At 39.2% G+C, this 22,495-nt stretch overlaps 1 protein-coding gene across 1 annotated transcript in view; it reads left to right on the top strand.

Moving 5' to 3' along the window:
• LOC125485143 (chemokine-like protein TAFA-1) overlaps positions 1 to 17,382 on the top strand; it is a 444,634-nt gene extending 427,252 nt beyond the window's left edge. Inside the window, 1 exon segment of the mRNA XM_048606578.1 lies at positions 17,290 to 17,382. Within this exon segment, the coding sequence (XP_048462535.1) occupies positions 17,290 to 17,307 (18 nt within the window). The 3' untranslated portion in view covers positions 17,308 to 17,382.
• The last annotated feature ends 5,113 nt before the right edge of the window (positions 17,383 to 22,495 follow it).

Here is a 22,495-nt window from a genome sequence, read left to right on the forward strand (position 1 = left end):
CTGACCCGAAACATCAACTTTCCTGCTCCTCCAATGCTGCCTGGCCTGCGGTGTTCCTCCGACTCCATACTGTGTTATCTCTGACTCCAGCATTGGCAGTTCTTACTATCTCTGAGTGAGTTACAACATCAATTCTGTTTCCCTTTCCAAACATGCTGCGGGATCTGCTACATTTTCTGAATTTGCATCTTACTGATTCTTACATCCAGTACTCTCAATTTTTTCACTCATTTTGTGACAGATGTCAAAATGGTATATATATATACTATTATATGTTTTATAAGAAAAGGTTAATCTGTCTTTAAAATAGACTAAAATAGTTTTAAAATTGGCTAAAATAGATCTTACAAGATGGCTCCCAGCAGTCACGTAATTGTTCAAGTTTATTCACTGCAGTCAAAAGCACACAGACTGATTAATTTAAGAGTCAACCACGTAAAGACATTAAATAATCAAAGGAATTCCAGGTCTGTCAGCTGAACCCACAAATGGCGAGAAGAAACAAAGGTTTCTGTAATGCTGAACAGGAGCTTGGAAGAACATGGGATTCTAGTATAATTAATGAACTTTGCTCTGTGGAACATTGATTCATCAAATTTAATATAAGCGGCTATTTCTGTTTGATTGTGATGAAAACTTGGCTGAAAGAGCCATTGGATATGTAGAGCTCTTTGAAGACTACATGAAGATAATTCCAGATTCCAATCCCAGCTGAACAAGTAACAGTTTTCAAGTGTTATGCCAGCAGAAGCAATAAAGCAAAATTACATTTACTTGCTCTCCAAAGATACTCTACCCACTGAGTTCACCTACAAGCAACCTCCAACTAACAGATTACAGAAACCATTATAACTGCTGAATTATGACTTAAACTTTTCAAAACCTTCTCTTTAGAAAGAGAACCTTCATTAACCACGAGTGAGGTCCTAGAATACAGGAGGTGGGAATGTTGTGCCCTTATTCAAGAAGTGCTGCAAAGAAAAACCTGAGAATTATAGACCACTAAGCTTAACATCTCTGGTAGGTAAGTTACTTGAGAAGATTCGGAGGGATAAGATATACATGCATTTGGAAAGACAGGGTTTGATTAGGAGTAGCCCGCATGACTTCGTGCATGGCAGATCATGCCTCACAAATTTGTTAGAGTTCTTTGATGAAGTGACCAGGAAGGTTGATGAGGGCAGGGCAGCAAATGTAGTCTGTATGGATTTCAGTAAGGCCTTTATAAGGTTCCACATGGTAGGCTGCTCTGGAAGGTTAGATCACATGGAATCCAGGGAGAGCTGCCAAATTGAATACACAATTGACTTGGTGGTAGAAAGCAGAGAGTAATAGTAGAAGGATGCTTGGAGGCCTGTGACTAGTGGTGTGCCTCAGGGGTCAGTGCTGGGCCCATTGCTGTTTGTTATCTATATCAATGATTTGGATGAAAATGTACAAGGCATGATTAGTAAGTTTTCAGATGACCCTAAAATAGATGGTATCGTGGACGGTGAGGAAGGTTATCAGAAATTGCAGCAGGATCTTGATCAGCTGGGGAAGTAGGTCGAGAAATGGCAAAATGAGTTTAATATAGTTAAGTGAGGTGTTACATTTTGGAAAGTCAAATCAAAGTAGGAGTTTCATGGTAAATGGTAGGGTCTTAAGGAGTGTAGTGGAACAGAGTGACCTTGGAGTTCAGGTGCATGGTTCTCTTAAAGTGGAGACATAGATAGACAGGGCAGGGAAGAAGGCTTTTGGCACACTGCCCTTCATCAGTCAGGGCATTGAGTACAGAAGTTGGGAAGTTATGTTACAGTTGTACAGGACGTTGGTGAGTCTACACTTGGAGTATTGTGTTCAGTTTTGGTCACCTTGCTATAGGAAGGATGTTATTAAACTAGAAAGTGTGCAGAACAAATTTACAAGGATGCTGCCAGGACTGAAGGGACTGAGTTATAAGGAGAGGTTGGACAAGCTAGGACTTTTTTCTTTAGAGTGTAGGAGACTGAGGGAGGATCTTATAGAAGTGTTTAAGATCATGAGAGGCATGGATAGGGTGAATGCATTCAGTCTTTTTCCCTGGGTTGGGGAATCGAGGACTAGAGGGCATCAGTTTAAGGTAAGAGGGGAAAGAATGCATGGGGACCTGAGGGTTTTTTGCACAGAGGGTGGTACACATATGGAATGAGCTGCCAGCGGAAGTGGTTAAAGTGGGTACATTAACAACATTTAAAAGTCATTTAGACGAATACGTGGATAGGAGTTCTAACCTAGTGCAGTTATGTCCAGTAAAGCCCACTCCTTGTGGACTTTTCAAACCTCTCTGAAGTATTGTACAACAATATTAATAGAACACGGCTTCTTCTGAGCCTGTGCAGTTCCCAGGACTCCTCTGAGTGCTCATTACATAGAGTTATTTAGCTGTTCCAGGATTCCCCTGAGCCTTCACTACACAATTTATTTAGTTAAGCTTCCTTCACTGCAGTACAGCTAGATTGCATCATCCCTGACATAAGTCTGATTCACTTTCTATGTCCTTCTCCAAATATCTGTAACCTTAAAACACCTCTTCTGCAATTTTATTTCGTATATATGATCAGCACATACTATTGCAGCAGTCTCTACTCTACACTCATCTAGCCTAGTATTAGTGATATTTCCTTCTATCTCTACAGCATATAACTGGCAGATGAATTTCAATGCGGAGAAATCTGAGGTAATGCATTTTGGTAAAAGAAACATGGAGACACAATGGAAGCTCAATGGTACGACTTTGAAAGTGGTACAGGAGCAGAGTAACATCAGGGTTCACAGGTGCTCTCACAACATTGAAGAAGCATTTGGATGAGCACTTAAAACACCAGGGCAGGGTAGGCTATGGACCAAATGCTGGCAAATGGAATTAGTGTGGCTTGTTGTTTGTTGGCCAGCACAGACATGGTGGGCCGAAGGGCCTGTTTCTATGCTGTATGATGCTATGACTCAATGATTGAACCTCAAATTAGTTTGAGTGGCCTACTAAAACTATTGAAACCCTTATTTTTGGGCAGAATTTAACATTGCCACCAAGCATCACTTTGAACAGTCTATTCCATTCATGTTACCACTTTTATATCACTGATTTCTTCAGTACAAAAAAGTGGATTCAAATAAAGGAATGCATCAGAATGCCTAAATCTGTGCTGCTGGTTATTTTTAAATTGGAAAACTCCAGAAGTGAAGAGGGCTACAAACGAGCTTATACAAGCTTGCAGTTTAAGGACCATATTAAGGACATGCTTAGTGTTCTCACGACAGAGTTTGTTTTCATTATAACCTCCTGTATTTGCAGATATAATATGTTTCTGTTCATGTAATCTCAACAGTCTGATGTACTAATTGTGTTCCCCAAATTGCTTAAGTTTTAAGCAGATGCATTTAATTGATTTTTTTTTAAACTCAAGACACTGAAATTCGTAAAAGTTTGAAATGAACATTTAAGAAAATAAACAATATAAAATGTTATGTGTAAAACTTTGGCTTTTGGTCATGTGTTAAATAAGTAATATTGATTAGCCTCTCTTGCATGTCTCTCCCAATTTTCAATCCCACTGTCTTAATTTGAATGCATTGCATTCAATCCATTGAAAGGGTGTTGTCTGCAAATCTAATGCACATTCAAAAATAATTATCAATGTAAAAAGGAATTTTCATTTCAGGGCAGAGCGAATCTCAGTTTTGAATGAATGTCTCCCTATTCTATTACTGTATGTCTAGTTCGAGACTCCCCCCATGAGTGGAAACATCTTCTCTGCATTTACCCTCAGTAATCCCCACAGAATCCTAAATGTTTCAATAACATCAGCTGTCATTCATCTAAACTCTGATAAATAAAGACTTAACCAGTTTAGCCATTCTTGATAAATCAAGCCCTTCATCCCAGGAATCAGCTGAGTGAATCTCTTTAGAACTGCCTCCAATGCCAGAATGTCCTTTCATAAATATGGGGACCAAAACTGTGCATAATACTCCACATGCAGCCTTAGCTACTGCCTGTACACTTGTAACAATACATCCTTGTTTTTAAACTCCAATCCCCTAGAAATAAAGGCCAAATTCCATTTATCTTCTTAATTCCTTGCTACACCCACATGCTAACCTTTTGTGTTTAATGCACAAGAACACCCAGATCTGTCTGTGCTGTATTTAAATAATAGTCTGCCATTTGATTCTTCCTACCAAAATGCAAAACTTCACACTTTCCTACATTAAACTCATCTGCTAAGCTTTTTCACACTCACTCCCCAGTATCATGAACTCCTATGTTTATGTTGCATGTTATCCAATGCTTTCTAGAAATCCAAATGCATAAATCTACTGGTTCTCCCTTATCAACTATGCATGTTATATTCTCAAAGGACGCCAGCAAATTTATCAAGCATGATTTACTTTTTAAAAAATGCTGACTTTGTACATTGCATCCAGCTTTTCTAAATGTCCTCCTCTTTATTGCTTTGTAATGGAGGAAAACATTTTTTTAAATGGCAGGTGTCAGGTTAACTGCCCTATAGTTTCCTCCCTCCCGTCTTTAACAGAGGAGTCACATTAGAATCCATTCAGTTCTGGAATATTTCAACCAAGGTCTCCATTATTTCTACAGCCACTTCCATTAAAACATTTGGATGTAGGCCATCAGGTCCCGGTGACTCACTTGCCTTTAAACTCATTAGTTGATCAAATACTTTGTCCCTTGTGAAAGAGACTGTTACAAAATGTTTCCTCCCATTAGTACATTCCTCATTTGATATGTTTGCGATGTACATAGTGTTATAGTGTTCACCACCATGAATATTGGTGCAATATATTGGTTTAAGTTATGTGTCATTTTCCCCTTCATTGTTTTAATTTCCCAGTCATATCCTCCAAGGGTCCACACTGATCTTCGCTGCCCTCGTATTTTTAGTATGCCATAGAACTGTTTCATTTGTATTTATATTTCTTGCCAATTTACTTCCATCTTCAGTTTTCTCTCTTTTTATTAGCTTTTTAGTCATCCATTCCCAATTCCTAAAACATTTTGCAACTCTCTAGCATAACATTAGTTTTTGCCACTTTGTATGCGTTAGTTTTTGATTAGATACTCACCTTGACTGCCTTTCTCTTTTCTCTCCCCACTTGAATGGCACTCTGTACGATGGCACTTTGGTCAGTCAGCTTACTCTACCTGCAGTCTTCCCTCATCCACACTGGGATCAAGAAGCTTTTAGCTATTGGGCAAGGGCACTGGCTGAGGCTCCTCCAAAGCTAAATTCTGGATTCCAAAACCTGTCTCACTCACAATCACAGGCCACTGTCCCTGACCAGGGACCAAATTTAGTGTAATTCATCTGAGCAGAGTGACTATCTCTTGTGTCTAAGTAACTCTTCCCTTCCTTGATGGAGGGCTACAGTTGAGACTCCAGCTCATCAACTCTGAGATAAAGTTCCTCAAACAACTAATATTTGAGGTAGGTATGGTCATTGTAGATTGTCCCAGTGGCCACCAGTTTCCACGTACTCTTACCGCAACACCTCACTTGAACAACCATCTCTGTTCTATTCATTTAATTAATTTGAATGTTAAATTTTTAATAAAATAAATTTCCTATCTGTACTCTGCAGCTCTAATAATGAGTCCTGATTTAAATCACTTAGCCAGTCAAAATAACCACAGAATAAATACCGACTAATCACTTACCTGTTTTCTTGTGATGTCACACATGTGGCTCTGACTGGTAGGGAAAGTTTGAAGGGGCTGTCCCACCTCTGTGGCCCTCCTCACGCAAGCCCACTCTTCCAGTCTGATCACAGGGATACTGGCTTGCTGCACACTCTTCTCAATCTGAAGTGGTTTACACCCTTATCTTTTCTTAGTCTCTGTCAAAGTGACTTTGTGGTCTTTAATTCCTGAAGCTAGTGGCAGCAAGTATTATTAAAAAGGGGACGCATCTGGCCCTGCAATGCTAGGCCTGCACCTAATAGATTTCTTCCTGCCTTGCTGTGATAGTCACATTCAGAACCAGCTAGACTCAGAATCTTCGCTGGCAAAATTGCCGACAGGCAAGATTAATCATCGATTTTCTTCAAACAGTAATTGAAATATCTGGGCCAATGACTAGCTAATGAATATGTACTTATTTGCCATCATGCAAAAAAGCTACAGCTTGCTAAGATGAGAGCTCCTCTTTAAGACTCATAAATGGTTGTTCATCCACCGCTGTAAATCAAATGGGTTCTTGGACTTAGTCAAGGAAAGAATATTGGTGGCAGCAACCTTCAATCCACAGCTACCACAATGAATATTAACTTATTGAACCATTTCCAGCAGAACTTCAGATAAAATAAGTCTACGTCAATGATCTATACCAACAATATGAGGATCTGGCTGCATGACTCCTGTGGGAAACATTTTCCATGGGATATATTCACCATGGGAGAGATTCTTTACACGACAAACATCTGTCAATTTCTCTTAATGCTGTCAGAGTACTTTAAAACAAAAACTTACTTCATTCAAGTTTATTAATTAGTTAGTTAGCTCCTCAAATGGACTGGACCTCGCTGTCTCACGAGATCGGTCAGATTCACATCCATTGCACCTTCGGTAACTAGTTCTGTCAGCCGTTGTATTTAATAGATTCTCTTCAGCAGTTTTTAGGTCTACTCTCAAACTAAACCATTATCTCACACTTTAATCTGATTTTATATTTTGATCCTGTTAATGCAACTGCTTACATTATGGTTTAATTCTGTTTCATTCTAAAATGCAAGCGGTAAAAAAATTTATAAGTTTATAAACTTCTGTAGTGTGAAGTCTGAGAATTATTAGCTTACCCACTACAACTGTAGTAAATCTCCAGCATAATATTGCATTTTAATCAATACTGGCTGTTGCATATCTTGTTAAGTTGTCAGTATAATCAATTAACTAACATATGCTTGCTGCACTGGTGATGTGCATGTTTCTTGGTCAATATAATGCACATAGATAAAACATTCAAACTGTCTATTGTTATCAACCAAGTGAAATTGCCTCTCAGTCTTCTTTTCGATTCAGCACTGCCTCATTGCATATACGGAATTAGAAATTCAATTGGAATTTAATTTACCAGCCTTTACCCTCCAATTTACTTTTAAATGAGCAAACATATTCCATGATATTGAAGCCTTGTCCACAATAAGGTTGTACATTTCTGTAGAGGGTTTTGCATGGTGTTTAAGTTTCCACGTATTTAGCATTCTTTTGGCAACATTTTTTAGTACCATTCATGTTCATGATTTTGCATTGTATGTTTTGCAGCCTTTATCCTGCTGTCTTGTAGTTTAATGACCTAATCCATCATTTCCATCATGTTTCCTACTGGTCTGATGGTGAGCATCAGTGGCCCTGGTCCTTGTATGGTTTTATGTATCTGACTCCATCTTGCAATTCCATATCTTCAGTGCAGTTTTTGAGTTCAAGTCATGAACTATGTAAAATAAGTTGAATCAATGGAAAACAGACAGGCTAAGAACAATTCCTCAGTAAATACTTGGATATGAGCTCCAGAATATCACCATGGCTAGTGTAAGTACTGATAGTATAAATATGTTCTTTTGTAACCAGGTAGATCAGGAGTTAAAATTTACTAAATTACTCTGAAATATCATTCTTATACTGTTGATGAAAAAGACAAGAAAAGAAAACCATTTAAAATATATAGTTATGGAGGTTTAATCAAAACATTGTGATGAAAATGTTTTATCTGGGTGGCTCATGTACAAAACTCCTATTAAAATTGCAATTATCCAGGTTCTTTTAGTCTGTGCAGATGAAAAATTGATAGCCTAAGTATTATTATAAGAGCTTTCTTCTGCAGAAACATTTTGCCTCTGCATTATTTGATTCCGTGTACAAATGAAAGCTAACATCAATGTATTACAGACTGACCCCATTGAATACCGTAATTCTAAATGACAAGTGCTACATGCATATAATTGTAGCATTGCAGGAAGTCTAAACTATATACTTCTAAAGAAAGAGTTTAAAACTTTTCAACTAAAATATTTTTCTGCCAATACTTTTACATCTACGCTTCATCTTGCCTGAATTAAAATAAAATATGATCAACTGTTCAATGGGACAACCTTTCCTCTGGCTGTTATTTTGTAGCATTCATTTAAGCCTTGGATGCGGGCTGCCTCAAATGACATTTAATGTAACAATATATTTTAGAAACAGTACAGGTGAATCATGATTGATGTTTCCAGATAGTGAAAGAATGTGCTTATGTTACAAGGACAGGGCCATCTCATTGAAATCTTTTTAAAGAAAATGAATGGTGTGGAATGTCTCTCAGAAATACCTTTTGTTCTTTGGATAACCAAATAACCAAATAATACTTAGGCTGTTCAAAGAAATATTTGAATGCTTTCTCCACATGGAATAAATAATTAGTTGGAAATAATTACCTGGAAATTAAAATAAAACTGGGAACATTAAAGTGACCACAAAGCTGTCGGTATGTCATAATGTCCAACTGGTTCGCTGATTTACTTTAGAAAAACATTTCTGCTGTCCTTACCTGGCCTAACCGAAATGACACAGGAAAAAAGGCATATTTACTTCGTTATCCAATCAGTTTCTACTTGATGACATTTTCTTACATTACTTTTGCAAGTTTAGTACTAAACCAGGCAAAAGATTTCTCACTTTGGTCAAGAATAGTTGCTAATACATTTTTAAACCAAAGTACCCATTTCATTATAAAATAACTTTGCCAGGGAATGGCAACCTTGATGGAGGAGCACACTGGATCTCTGGAGGAGGCACATACCCTTCCCCGAGCTTTGACTTGCCAAACCAGTGAAACACGCTAGGCTGCACGCTTGATATGGACCTCTACCTCCATGGGTAAAATCCCAGTGGCAGTAGAAGGTGGGTCTTAATTGGGCCATGAGTGGTGTGCTTCTTGATACTTCCCCCAGCTGGTATAAAACTAAGGTAAGGTCAGACATGTGGGCACTGAGGCCAGCAACCAATTTATTGACTCCCGGACTCACCTGCCAACCTGCCCCCAGGGGTGATCACATTTACATGAACAGTCCATGTATAGAGAATGGGATAAACTGAAATAAAGAGAAAGGCACCTTTAAGTATAGATTCAGATGGGAAAATTAATATTACAAAGGCTTGCCTATGTGTTATTGTGTTCAAAGAAAGCCATCTGTACTGCTCGAAATTTGATGTAGGCAGCAGTTTGCTAGCTGTCCAATTGTAATGCTTTCAGAAAAAAAATTATTCCGGTGTTACAACAGTTCAAGAATCATGCAATAACGTTCCAGCTATTGAATGAGACCAGGTCTTTTGTCTCACTCTGCCATGTTGGGTGCCTTTGCTTCATGATTGTTTGGCCATGTGTGCAATTCAAATATTTCTGTAAAGCCAAATACATTTATTTTGAAATGGCTCCATTGAAATAGTATTGTGTGCAGCATTCTGACGTATAATTGGATAACTGAATTATATCAATTATACAGAAAGAGCTAGAGTTTGTTTAGCCTTGTATTTTAAAGTAACCTCAGATGCCTGAGGCCTTTCAGATTTAGGTGGATGTCATTGCCAACTTCTAAATGAATAAAGGTAAGAAGTGTTTATATGTCCCTATGGGAAGAGAGGGGGATCTATCATGACAGATGTAGCTTTGAGAGGTGGATGAGAATAAGGAGAGGCATCATGGGTCCATGGGTTTGGAGGGGGGAGACAAAAGACCCAGGAAGACCACCATCAGGAAGGAGTGGCAGCAGGTTGCCCAGAAAGGTCAACCACTGGAGTGTCTGGACTTGAGAATATAATGACCTTATATGATTGGTCAAGGGAGAGTGCAGGAGGGCAGATCAGGAACAACACCAGGCATACCTGAAGATGAGCTGTCAACCTGGTGAAGCCACCGAACAGGACTACTTGCACACCAAACAGCATAAGCAGCAAGTGATAGACAGAGCTAAGCGATCCCACTACCAACAGATCAAATCTAAGCTCTGCAGTCCTTCCACATCCAGTCGTGAATGGTGGTGGACAATTAAACAACTCACTGGAGGAAGATCCTCCACAAATATCCCCATCCTCAATGATAGAAGAGCCCAGCACATCAGTTCAAAAGATAAGGCTAAAGCTTTTGCAGCAATCTTCAGCCAGAAATGCTGAATGGATGACCCATCTTGGCCTCCTTCAGTGGTCCCCAGCATTACAGATACCAGTCTTCAGCCAATTCGATTCACTCCACATGATGTCAAGAAACAGTTGGACAAACTGGATAATGCAAAGGCTACAGGCCCAGACAACATTCCGGCAGTAGTACCGAAGACATGTGCTCCAGAACTTGCCACTTCCCTAGTCAAGCTGTTCCAGTACAGTTACAACACTGGTAGCCACCCGACAATGTGGAAAGTTATCATAGAATGTCTACAGTGTGGAAGCAGGCCATTTGGCCCATCAAGTCCACACTGACCCTCCAAAGAGCATCCCAACCAGACCCACCTCCCACCATAGAGACTATGGGCAATTTAGCATGGCCAATTCACCTATCCTGCACATCTTTGGACTGAAGGAGGAAACTGGAGCACCCGAAGGAAACCAATGCAGACATGGGGAGAACATGCAAACTCCACAAAGACAGTCACCCAAGGCTGGAGTCGAGCCTGGGTCCCTGGTACTGTGAGCCAGCAGTGCTAACCACTGTGTCACCGTGCCACCCAAGTATGTCCTGTACATAAAAAGTAGGCAAATCCAACCCAGCCAATTACTGCCCCATCAGTCTATTCTCAATCATCAGTAAAGTGATGGAAGGTGTCATCAACAGTTGTCATCAAGCAGCACCTGCTCAGCAATAACCCTGCTCAGTGACGCCCAGTCTAGGTTCCACCAGGGCCACTCAGCTCCTGACCTCATTCCAGCCTTTGTTCAAATATGGACAAAAGAACTGAATTCCAGAGCTGAGTTGAGAGTGACAGCCCTTAACATCAAGGCTGCATTCGACCAAGTGTGGCATCAAGGAGCCCTAGCAAAACTGGAATCAATAGGTATCAGGGGGAAAATTCTCCAGTGGTTGGAATCATACCTGACACATAGGAAGATGGTTGTGGTTGTTGGAGGTCAATCATCTCAGCTCCAGGACATCTCTGCAGGAGTTCCTCAGGGTGGTGCCCTAGGCCCAACCGTCTTCAGCTGCTTCATCAATGGCCTTCCCTCCATCATTAGGTCAGACGTGGGGATGTGCGCTGACAATTGCACAACGTTCAGGACCATTTGCGACTACCCAGACATTGAAGCAGTCCATGTTCAAATGTAACAAGATCTGGACAATATCTAGGCTTGGGCTGACAAGTGGCAAGTAACATTTACGCCACACAAATATCAGGCTATGACCATCACGAATAAGAGACGGTCTAACAACCACCGCTTGACATTCAACTGTATTACCATCACTGAGTCACTCACTATCAACTTCCTGGGGGGTATAATTGACCAGAAATTCAACTGGACTCACCACATAAACACAGTGGCTACAAGAGCAGGTCAGAGGCTAGGAATACTGCAACGAGTAACTCACCTCCTGACGACTCAAAGCCTGTCCACCATCTACAAGGCACAAGTCAGGAGTGTGATGGAATACTCCCTACTTGCCTGCGTGAGTGCAGCCCCAGCAACACTATCCAGGACAAAGCAGCCCACTTAATTGGCACTACATCCACAAGCATTCACTCCCTCCACCACCAATGCTCAGTAGCAGCAGTGTGTACTATCTACAAGATGCACTGCAGAAATTCACCAAAGATCCTCAGACAGCACCTTCCAAACCCATGACCACTTCCATCTAGAAGGACAAGGGCAGCAGATATATGGGAACACCACCACCTTCAAGTTCTCCTCCAAACCACTCACCATGCTGTATTGAAAATATATCACCGTTCCTTCACTGTCGCTGGGTCAATATCTTGGACATTGTGGGTCAACCCACAGCAGGTGGATGACAGCAGTTCAAGAAGGCAGCTCACCATCAACTTCTCAAGGGCAACTAGGGACAGGCAATAAATGTCGGCCAGCCAGCGACACCCACATTCCAGAAATGAATAAATTATTTTTAAAAATCAATTAATGTACCTTCACATGACATCGCCTACCCACTGCATTACCAACGTCTTAATTACTTAATACACTGCAATCCTATCACTCTGCAATGTTCCCCAGCTCTCAGTTGCATGTCTAACATGTAACAGTTTCACCTCATTCTCATACCGACCAATGCTTCAAGCCTCATAACCCACCTTTAACTGCCTCCACAAACGTCCTGCTATTCAGCTATAGCGCACGCTTCACCCAAAGGGTGTTAAACAATCACTGACATTTCTCCTCTTTTGCAAGAGATTTTGGCACACAGTAGAAAGAAATAAAGTAGATATGGTGGGAGACAAGGCCACTTGCCTCTCCTGAGCTACTTGAAAGCGATGATACTTAACATTATGGGCCAGGATGCACTGGGCAGTTCTTTACCACTGAAACCATTGAGAATTCTTTAAGTCCCTTTTCTAACTAAGTCACCCTCATCCTTCTATCTGTCATGAAGAGCAAATTGTTGATGTTGTAACCATGTATCTCTTGGAAAGTAATGGACATTCATGTTAGGAATGGCTATCTGATGTTGTCCTCCCATCAAACAAGTTTCTTAGGGCCCAGTACTTACTGGAACCAGCAACATATTCAGTGGAGGCAATCAAGGTAATTCAGGCTTGAATTAAGGACCATTTTTTGAGACTGATCCAAGTTTGCCAATGTCACCCAAAGTCGCATCCCGGTCCCCAGACCCCATTGTGACAGGACCCCAGTAATACTTTGCAAGTGGCTTTTCAGCAGGAGCTCAGAAGCTCAGCAAATGCTCAAAGGGTGCTATTATGGCTAAATGCATTCTTGTGGAGGTGCCCTCTCCCAGCCAAGGAGCTGTACAGTTCTGGGACTTGCTTTTTATTGCAGTCTCTCACAGTTCCTAGCAGGCATCTATGTCTCCCATTTCTTCAGGAATACTTCCTTCTTCTGGAGGGATTGTCAACTGGACATACCTTCAGGCCCTTCCGTTGGATCATCTGCATCTTCTCCTGCCTTCGTTGGACAGGGAATGCAGAGGCTGCAAATAGTTGACCACCTCCCGTAAATGTTTGATGGTGGGCACATTATTGAGAAGCACAGGTTCAGGAGCAGCAAATGCTTCCAAACCTGGGGAAATACAACTTTTTGTTGTCTACATGTTACTGATTCCTCTGTTGCCCAGACCCCTATCCCTTCTGCCTGAGGATGCATCTCTCAAACCCAGCCACCTACCACAATAGCTCCAAAAAATACTCCAGTACTTCCAGTCCCTGTTTAAATGAAGACGTGCCAAGACTTCCCTTACAAGCAATCAGGGTGCTTGGCCCTTTAAATGAAACTACTGCAGAGACCGTGCTGCAATGTCATGCTTTTATTTTGAATTGAGTAAATAATGCAGACACTATCTGGACATTCATTGCAATTGGGTTGTATGACATTAAGTTAGTAGTGAATCAAGTCAGGGTCACACCAGGTGTGATTCCTTGATTCTCAAGGAATGCAATCCGTCCACTCAGGAACAGCCAAAGGTGCAGGGCCCACAAGTACAACATTGCAAGATTTCCATTGCATTACCATGAGCAACATTCTGCAAACCAAATTCTAGCTCAATTAGTCTTGGTAACTCTGAAAGTTACACTATCACAGCTACAATTTCGTTGCAATTAGGGATGAAACGTTTCAAAACATTTCATTTGCTTAATAAACTCTTAGAAGGCAGCTGAATGCAATCAATTTTTTGCAATCGTCAGTTCAAATCAGGGAGTGTAAGGATTATTAAGTGTTGCAGTTAATATTATGATATTGGTATAGAAATAGGATTTAGAATGATGTATATGAGACTAATTTGATCTGATGTTTAGAAGTATGGTGAATATATCAAGTGGCAAATGATGAGTGAAAACAGAAACCAAGTAATCACAAGCAGTAACACAGGGTGGTTAGCTACAGGGTACAGGAAATATTGATTAATCTCATTTCAGTTTTGCTTTTACAAAATTTATCATGCTGTTAGTTCTCCTTTAATTGTAAATATTTTGTCCCACCAATGGAGCTGAGCTCCAGTAAATGCCACAAAACGTGTTCAGAGTACAGAATGGAAATAATAAGTCTGTTTGCTTCTGCATAATAAGCAGACTATTAATCGTCACATGAAATCATAGTCATATCAACTTACATGTCGTAAAGGTCGAAAGAATGTCTACAGTCAACTAGGGCAATGTCGTACATATGGTCAGAAGAGGGGTATTCGCTCCCAGATCTGAGGAAGGGTCACCGGACCAGAAACGTTAACTCTGATTTTCTCTTCACAGATGCCGCCAGACCTGCTGAGCTTTTCCAGCAACTTCTGTTTTTGTTCCTGGTTTACAGCATTCGCAGTTCTTTTGGTTTTTATGTTCGTTGATGGTTGCACAATATTTAATAACATTCATGACTTTAATGAAGAGCTGAGCAGCCAAAACCTCATGACATTGGAACCAGACAATAGTTAGGCATGGGATACTAAGTAGTAATTAACATTTGAGCCCTACAAGTGCCAGGCAATGGCAATTCTCCAAGAAAAGATAATCTAACTATCTGCCCATGATATTCAGTTGTATTACCATCATTGAAATTCCAATCAAGATCTGGTGTTTACCATTGACCAAAAACTGAACTGGCCCAGCCTTAAAAAAGTTCTGTATTTACAGGAGCATGTCAGAGGCTGAGAGTTTTTAGTGAATACTTAACCTCCTGACTCCCCAAAGCCTGTCCACCATCTACACAGTACAAATCAGGAATATGATAGCATACTTTCCACTTGCCTGGATGAGTGCAGCTCTAACAATATTCAGCTCAATGTTTTTCTAGGACAATGAAGTCTACAGACTTCGTGGTAAACATTCACTCCCTCCACCTCCAGCACACAGTGGCAAAAATGTGTATCAGCCACAAAATGTTCTATAATAATTTGCCAAAACTTCTTGGTCAGCAACTTCCAAACATATGACTCGTATCATTTTGAAAGACAAGAACAGCAGATGCATGACAACACTAGCATCTCCAATCTCACCCCCAAATCACACACTATCCTAACTTGGAAAAAGATCATTGTTCCATCATTGTCATTGGGTTAAAATTGTGGAACTCCCTCTTTAACAGTACTCTAAACATGCCTACACTGCAAGGCCTGCAGCGGTTCAAAAGGGCAGTTAGGAATGGGCAATAAATGCAAAATAAATGTCATTTATATTGTATAAGATGAGAGCACTGATTGATTGGCTAGTGAATGCTGATTGATAGAGGCATTGCATTGGACAATGCTCCAGTTAGAAGCTGACTAACAGTTAACTGCCAAAGAAATAAAATTCAACAAAATAGGGACAGCCGTTCTCTGACTCATTCCTCGGGTTAATGAATTGACTAGTCAGAGTCAATCTTGCTGGTGTAAAATTCAAACCAAGTTTACTGCATCTTGGGGACTCTGATATTAAAAGTTATTCCTAAGCTTGAACTTACTTGCTCCCGGAAAAGTTCAGCAATTTTATTGCAGGTAACCTGTTCACTGGGTATTGATGTATAAAGTAATGGTTTGAAAGGTTAATGTTAGAGACTGTATGGACATTCACCTAATCAAAAGGACATGGTGGGAAATGTCAGAGCATCTTAGAATCTCAAAGAAGACAGACCTATTATCCAGGTGCCCAAATAGTCTTAGAAACAACATCTAACTTACTTATGTAACATTGTCCTGATTACTGTCATGAAATAAATTACATTTTGATTAAAACAAGAGCCTCTTCGCTTTACACTGCCTAGTGGTTTCTGTTATATTAAGGAGGTCCTGTGGGCCCAGTCAGAAAGAGGATGGTAGCAGGAATCCATCCAACATGATCAGAGGGTCAGCAGCTCTGAGGCCTATGTTGTGTCACTGAGAGAAGGGTTGTTCTTGAGCCAGGCAAAAGACCTCAAGACTCAACAGGTAAATATAGAAAACAAGTAATCAAGAATCAGGACAGAATTTCCTCTCAGGAGATCAATGAGGCTGAGGGGCCATCCTTCCCAACCCATGGCCCCTCTTTGTGCAATGGTGCCCCAGGTTACCACAAGGAAGCTATCTACATTAAGCTGATGACATCCTCAAGCATTAAGCATTAGGGAAAGTGAGAGTGTAAGGCATTTGGCAAATGCAGGCGACTCTATAAATGGTACTCCATTGGATATTTACATTTGCAAACCTGTAACCAGTGGGAAAACTCCTTGGTGGCAGGGCTGCATTGGAGAATCATTCCTCCTCAGATCCTTTCTATTATATCTCCCACTTTCCAGACTGCCACCTGGAAGCCATTGCAATTGTTCCTTGAGGAATTTCAGTCACTTGCAGAATGATTAAATAGGAGTTGTCTCAAGGAAATTCTCAGATGTTATTATGTTTGCATAAAGTTATTACGTTTAGTAAAGGATTGCATATTTTGTAAACAGTCTATAAATTCCATTAGAATAGCAGACAAAGAAATATTATATTTCCATCAAATGGTACAATTTCAAACAGAGGATGATGTGATATGCCTACATTCTGACAACAGTAATAGTATTTTAGCAATTGAATTTTTAGTTTTCTCAAAATATCATGATTCAGAATTTCTCATTAGCTGTGAGGTTAATTTTCAACTTACCAGCATTGCAACTCGGATTGTGTTTATAGAAACAGCCAAATTTGTCTTTCTATTGATTTGCATGGAAAGGAAGATCGGGTGGTTTTGTAATTGTTACCTGACCCATAATACCTGTTTTATATTTCAGCGATAAGTTGAAAATTACCCCCTGTATATTCCATAAGTTTACTTCAGCAATCAATATTAGAAATTCAGAGAACAGAAAACAGACCTGCATATTGTAAAGAATTTTATTGTGTGTGCAAAAGGTAAAAAGACTTCAATAAATGGAGATCTGTTCAAAACTATAAATACACCAGGTACTAAAAAGAGAAATTCTGGAACACTTTAAATCACTTCACTAACATATAACATCATTTAGCATTACTTCATTTTTTTTTATGTCCAACTCATAGTGCAGTTGGTAATTAAGTTAAACTCTGAAATATTTTAACTTTTATATTGAGTAAAGCAAGCAACTGTGTTTACCTATAATGGAAATTCATGAACTTTCTTTTCTATTTAATTATTTAGATCCATCCGAGAACTTAAAACCCAGACTCCAGACTTTTCGTAATGATGGAAGACAGCCATTATGAAGGACAGTTAGTTGAAACACTGCAGTCATATCAGAATTTACAATATAAAAAGTGTAGTACCATCTGAAGTATTCCTGGACCCACTAGATTTGCTACTTATACACTGACTGATCGTCACTGTTGCTGATGATTGTACAAGTACAATGTCAAGTACACTATTCTTCAAGTGAGAAACAACAAGGTCAGATATCGAATGGTCATCGGCAATGACCTTTTATTCTGGAGTTGGACACGATGATATAATTTTAAAACTCATCATTAATGGTTCTTTCTGATTTGGCATTGTTGTGGCACTGTACACTCAAAAATGCAAGTAGCCATGGAGTTGATCCAATTGCCATTGTCAGTAGGTATACATTACTGACTGAATAAATCAAATCCTATTTCAAAAAATGCATCACAGAGAAGCAAGCTGAAATAGGAAATAACATCCAACACACTTGGAAAACAGATACTTTATTTCTATAGAAGATGTTTGATTCTGCAATCAATTACAGCTTCTTACATAATTCCCATATGGTTCAATTCCATCAAGCACTAATAGCATGCTGGCTTTGCTCAAAATACCATGTCTGACCAATGTACAATGTTCAATGGTATGAACAACACAACAAAAAATCACTTCTGGAATTCACATGGGATGTTACAAAGAACCTGTTCCAGCTTTTCCAGATGTAAAGTACCAGGGTTATAACCAAAAGATACTGATGTGCATTGACAGTACCAGTTACTTTCCGTGATCATTGTAATCCATGGATTTCTCTCTTTGTATTCAAGAGAGCTGTACATATGTCTGAATACTTTGTATTATTAGTATGGTCTACAGTAAATTAAACTGTTTACTCTTACAGTGGTTGCTCATTTCTACTAGGAGATTAAAAATGTCATTATGCTAAACTTGAAGTTTGAATGTGCAATAAATTATACACTACTGAATCACATCAAAAGGAGTCAATCTACATCACAACAACTTAGGAATGATGAAGTGATTCAAGTGGGACCATCTGACGGTGCTCTTTTCACCCAATACATTCACCAAGCAAGTTATTTAGCTTAATAGAAAGGTGATGTCCTGTGTGACATTTGTATTGCAAAGAATCAGAAGCATATTTGTTGAATCAATATCATTTTGCAGTCTGAACTGTTCATAATATTCAAGCAAAGTTAAATTCTTTTCATTCATTTCAAGAAATTATCTCTTTTTTTCAAATTGAACATTTGACATTTTATTCTATTAAATGCAGTCAGACGTATGCCACATTCTAGACATTCATTTTATTCTATCTATTAAATATAAGGTTCTTGAAGTACCTATTTAGTTGAAAATGCCTGTAGTACTTGCAGCTCCTGTAAGCCGAATGATGACAAACATTTTCAATGTTTCATATATCTCATTATGTGACATACAGTTGCTACTATTTTATAATAAGAGAGCAATCATCCTTCAGTTGCATAACTGGGCCACCAGATTCTCACAATTACTCAAAATGCTTTCTGACTTTATTTTTCATGCATCATTTTTCTCAGTAACAGAAATTTTTAGTGTCCAAAATCAATATTTAAACAGCATAAATGATTAATAAAATACATGTATCACAACAGCGTGGTTACATTTATTTATTGTTTTTCAAATGTCTTTTAATGCGTTTATTAAAGTTTTGACTTGAAGTTATGGGCCTCTCCCAGAAGCTTGAATTTGAACTTTCAATTGCTTTGCCCACCCAGGCACTCTGAATTTCACAATGTGAGCATGGATTTGTGCCTAATTTTAGAGTTACATCAATAGCATTCAGTTAGTTATACTGACGAAATACATTTCTTTAACACTTAGTGTTATTTACTTACTTTTTAAAAAAATGACATATTTCAAAAATGTTAAAATACAATGAAACTGAGTATGATTGAGAATGGTAGAGGCCTAATTAACTTTATACATTAGGAATAGAAAAGAAGTTGGAGATTTGAAGAGACGTGAGATATAATGGAAGTGAAGAACCGTGAGGAAACACAGCGATGGTGATGATGACATTCCACCCCTCCGAGAAACAAACACCAAATGCAGCATGACCTAACCATCTGTCAGCTCAAAGTAAAGGATAGAAGATAGAAAGACAAACAAGGTAAGGTCAGAAACAGTAGAGATGTTTTAAGCTCCATATTCTTTCTGACCAGTAGCTTTTTCTCAACTAATTTTGAAAGACAAAGAGCACTACTCATTAACTTTAACAATGTTGCATATTTGTAAAGGATGCAGATTGTTTGTGTAAGAGAAAGAAAATGACAAGTTTTCTGATTACATTGGAACATTTACATTAATAGAAACATGGAACGTTTACAGCATAGAAAGAGGCCAATTGGCCCATGATGTTTGTGCCTGCCAAAAAGCAAACTAGTGAGCAGAATCTCACTTTACATCATTTGATCAATAGCCCTGCAAGCACACCACTTGGGTGTTTTTCCTTAAACTTTAGAGATATGTTAATCTTACAAAGAGAGAAAAATATGGAGCTTCATTCAGGAGTGCCACAGACTTGATGGGCTGAATGGCCTGTGCTGTTATGACTTCATGTGAGGGGTGTGAGAGGGAGACTGACAGCAGATAGAATGATGTCAAAGAGAGATAGGTGTGACAGAGTAACTAGAATCAGAGAGATGGGTGTGAAAGAGAGAGATGAGTCAGAAGAGGTGCACATTGTTATAACCCACTGTGGAAAGTGTGTTGATACACTCCACTATTCCCAGGGTCACCACAAGAATTAAGTGATTTAATAAAAGTACAGATGAGTCTCCAATTTAGCTATCTGATTGAATCAAATTTACAGAAAACACTGACCAGAATCCTGTATTTAACAAAAAATGCTATTTATTGCAAATAAATAAGCACTAATGAAAGGCAAAACAAAACTCTTATTTTCGAAATTGTAACCTCCTTTCAAAACATCTACATACTCAGCCTGATAGACACAAATAAACAAAAAGACATCAGTACTATGGCTGAAGGAAAATGTACTGGGGACGTACAATTTAATAACACCAGTCCACAGGATTAAATGAGATTAACTTTCTGCTTTCTAAGAACCCTCTTTCTCCAATCCCCTTTCTGAATTCTTTTACTCCTTCACAAGAGCTATGGAGTGATTAGTCCGTTAATTATAAAGTCTCTTAGTTACTGGTTGAAGGCAACAGCTTACAACAACTGGTGAGAGAAAATAACTGGCTTTCTTCTGTCTTTGGTTCTTTTTATTGCAGAGATATAGAGATACAGCCAGTTTCTTCCATTCTGGAGAACTTGTGCCCATGTATTGTCACATACGGCAGCTGCTATGCTACCCAGGAACCAATCAGAGAGTTCTCTTCAGGTTGATGACCTCTGGCATCCACAACTGGTCACAATTCACAAGCTAATCAGCCCTCTGTTGCTGGTCAAATCTCACTCTACGCGTATACCCAGTGATGTGCCATCTTATCTTATCCTCCCCAACTGCTTGCAAAGCAACAGGATAAACACAAATCACAATAAGTTCCAGTAACTTGTTTTTGAATGTGCAGAATTGCCCTCCACAGTCCTTGGTTTTAAAACAGCTCTTTTCCCTTTTTCAGTCCTGATGCAAAAATAAAAACAAAACTTTAAAAAGAAATGTGAACTTTATAATTTGATAGAAACAGAGACTGGAATGAAGGGGAAATGGGTCAAAGAGACAAAAATGTGCCCAGGGAGAGATCAGTGTTCAGAGTGAGAATAGGGTCAGAGAGGAGAGAGGTGAAAGAAAAGTAAAGATTGTTTTGTTTGATTAATGTTGCTGTAATTTTTAATAACCTTTCATAGTTTTGTAAACAGAAGCAAACATTTTTGAGGTAACTAAATAGGAATGAAATAGAAGAAGAAGCCAGTTAACAATGAGTGGACCATTACCCTCTCAGTATCCAACCTATGTGTGAGCAATTGGAATAGGGATACAGTGAATGAAGGCTAATGTTTCAGTGAATATCCAGTAAAAATGAGGGTGAGGGTAAGGGTTGTGATAAGTAATGGAATAGCTAAGAGAAAGATGAGGAAATGGGGATGCCAATGAAAGCAACTGATTAACTTCTGAAGACCATGTATCTATCCACAATTCCCAGCCTAAATATGATCTCCAGCTCATAGTAATTTGCTTGGTCATTATACCATTCCATTCCAATCACCTCGCAAATAGAGATAAAACTGCAGGCGCCCTGAAGAGGACAGAGATATAAGAGAAAATAAGAAGAAAAAGCAATAAACTGTAGAAACGAAAAGGAACAGAGGCAGTAAAGAGACCAAAGAACAAAAACAGAAGTTGCTGGAAAAGCTCAGCAGGTGATTCGAAACGTTAACGCTGACTTTTTCTTCACAGATGCTGCAGGTGATCCGAAACGTTAACTCTGACATTTTCTTCACAGATGCTGTCAGATCTGCTGAGCTTTTCCAGCAACTTCTGTTTTTGTTTCTGATTTACAGCATCTGCAATTCTTTCGGGTATTTTTTAAAAGGACAAAGGAGTCTGATAATAACCTGTAGGTACCTTCCATATTAGGGTTTGAACTGTGTGGAGAAACTCAGAAGTCAATTGAATGGATCAGAACATACAACCTCAACTATATTGTACTAATTAATTTTGATTTCAGGATTTTGCATCTCCAAGCTGTGTTGTGCATATGATATGTGTCCAAACGAATTCAGCTGTATTTAAAGGGACAAGCTGTATTTAAAGGTACAAATGGAAACTGAAGGTATTCAGGATGGGTATCAAGGAGAGAATCCAGACATAAGGATGCTTGTATAATTATTGCTGGCTGCAATATGAGGAAGAAACCTGCTGCTCCACCAATTCGGCATGGTTGGAGTAGCTGTAAACATGATTAGAATTAAAGGTGTACTCATGTTTATGAATCAATATAGCTAGCAGTTCGATGACCTAGCTAGATCAGGCCATGTGAGCAGATTTGCTGATATAGCTATATCCTGTGCTTTAAGCTTTGCTCCCTTTCACTCTTTCCGACTAAGTACTCATTATCACTTCATTCTTCAGACACACTTACTGTTCAGCAGCACTCAACATTCAATTTTATCACTTCTCACCTCCTTATTTAACCATCTATCATTATAATTCATCCCAATT

This window comes from Rhincodon typus, chromosome 16 (assembly GCF_021869965.1).
Source record: "Rhincodon typus isolate 14 chromosome 16, sRhiTyp1.1, whole genome shotgun sequence".
Taxonomy (NCBI): Eukaryota; Metazoa; Chordata; class Chondrichthyes; order Orectolobiformes; family Rhincodontidae; genus Rhincodon; species Rhincodon typus.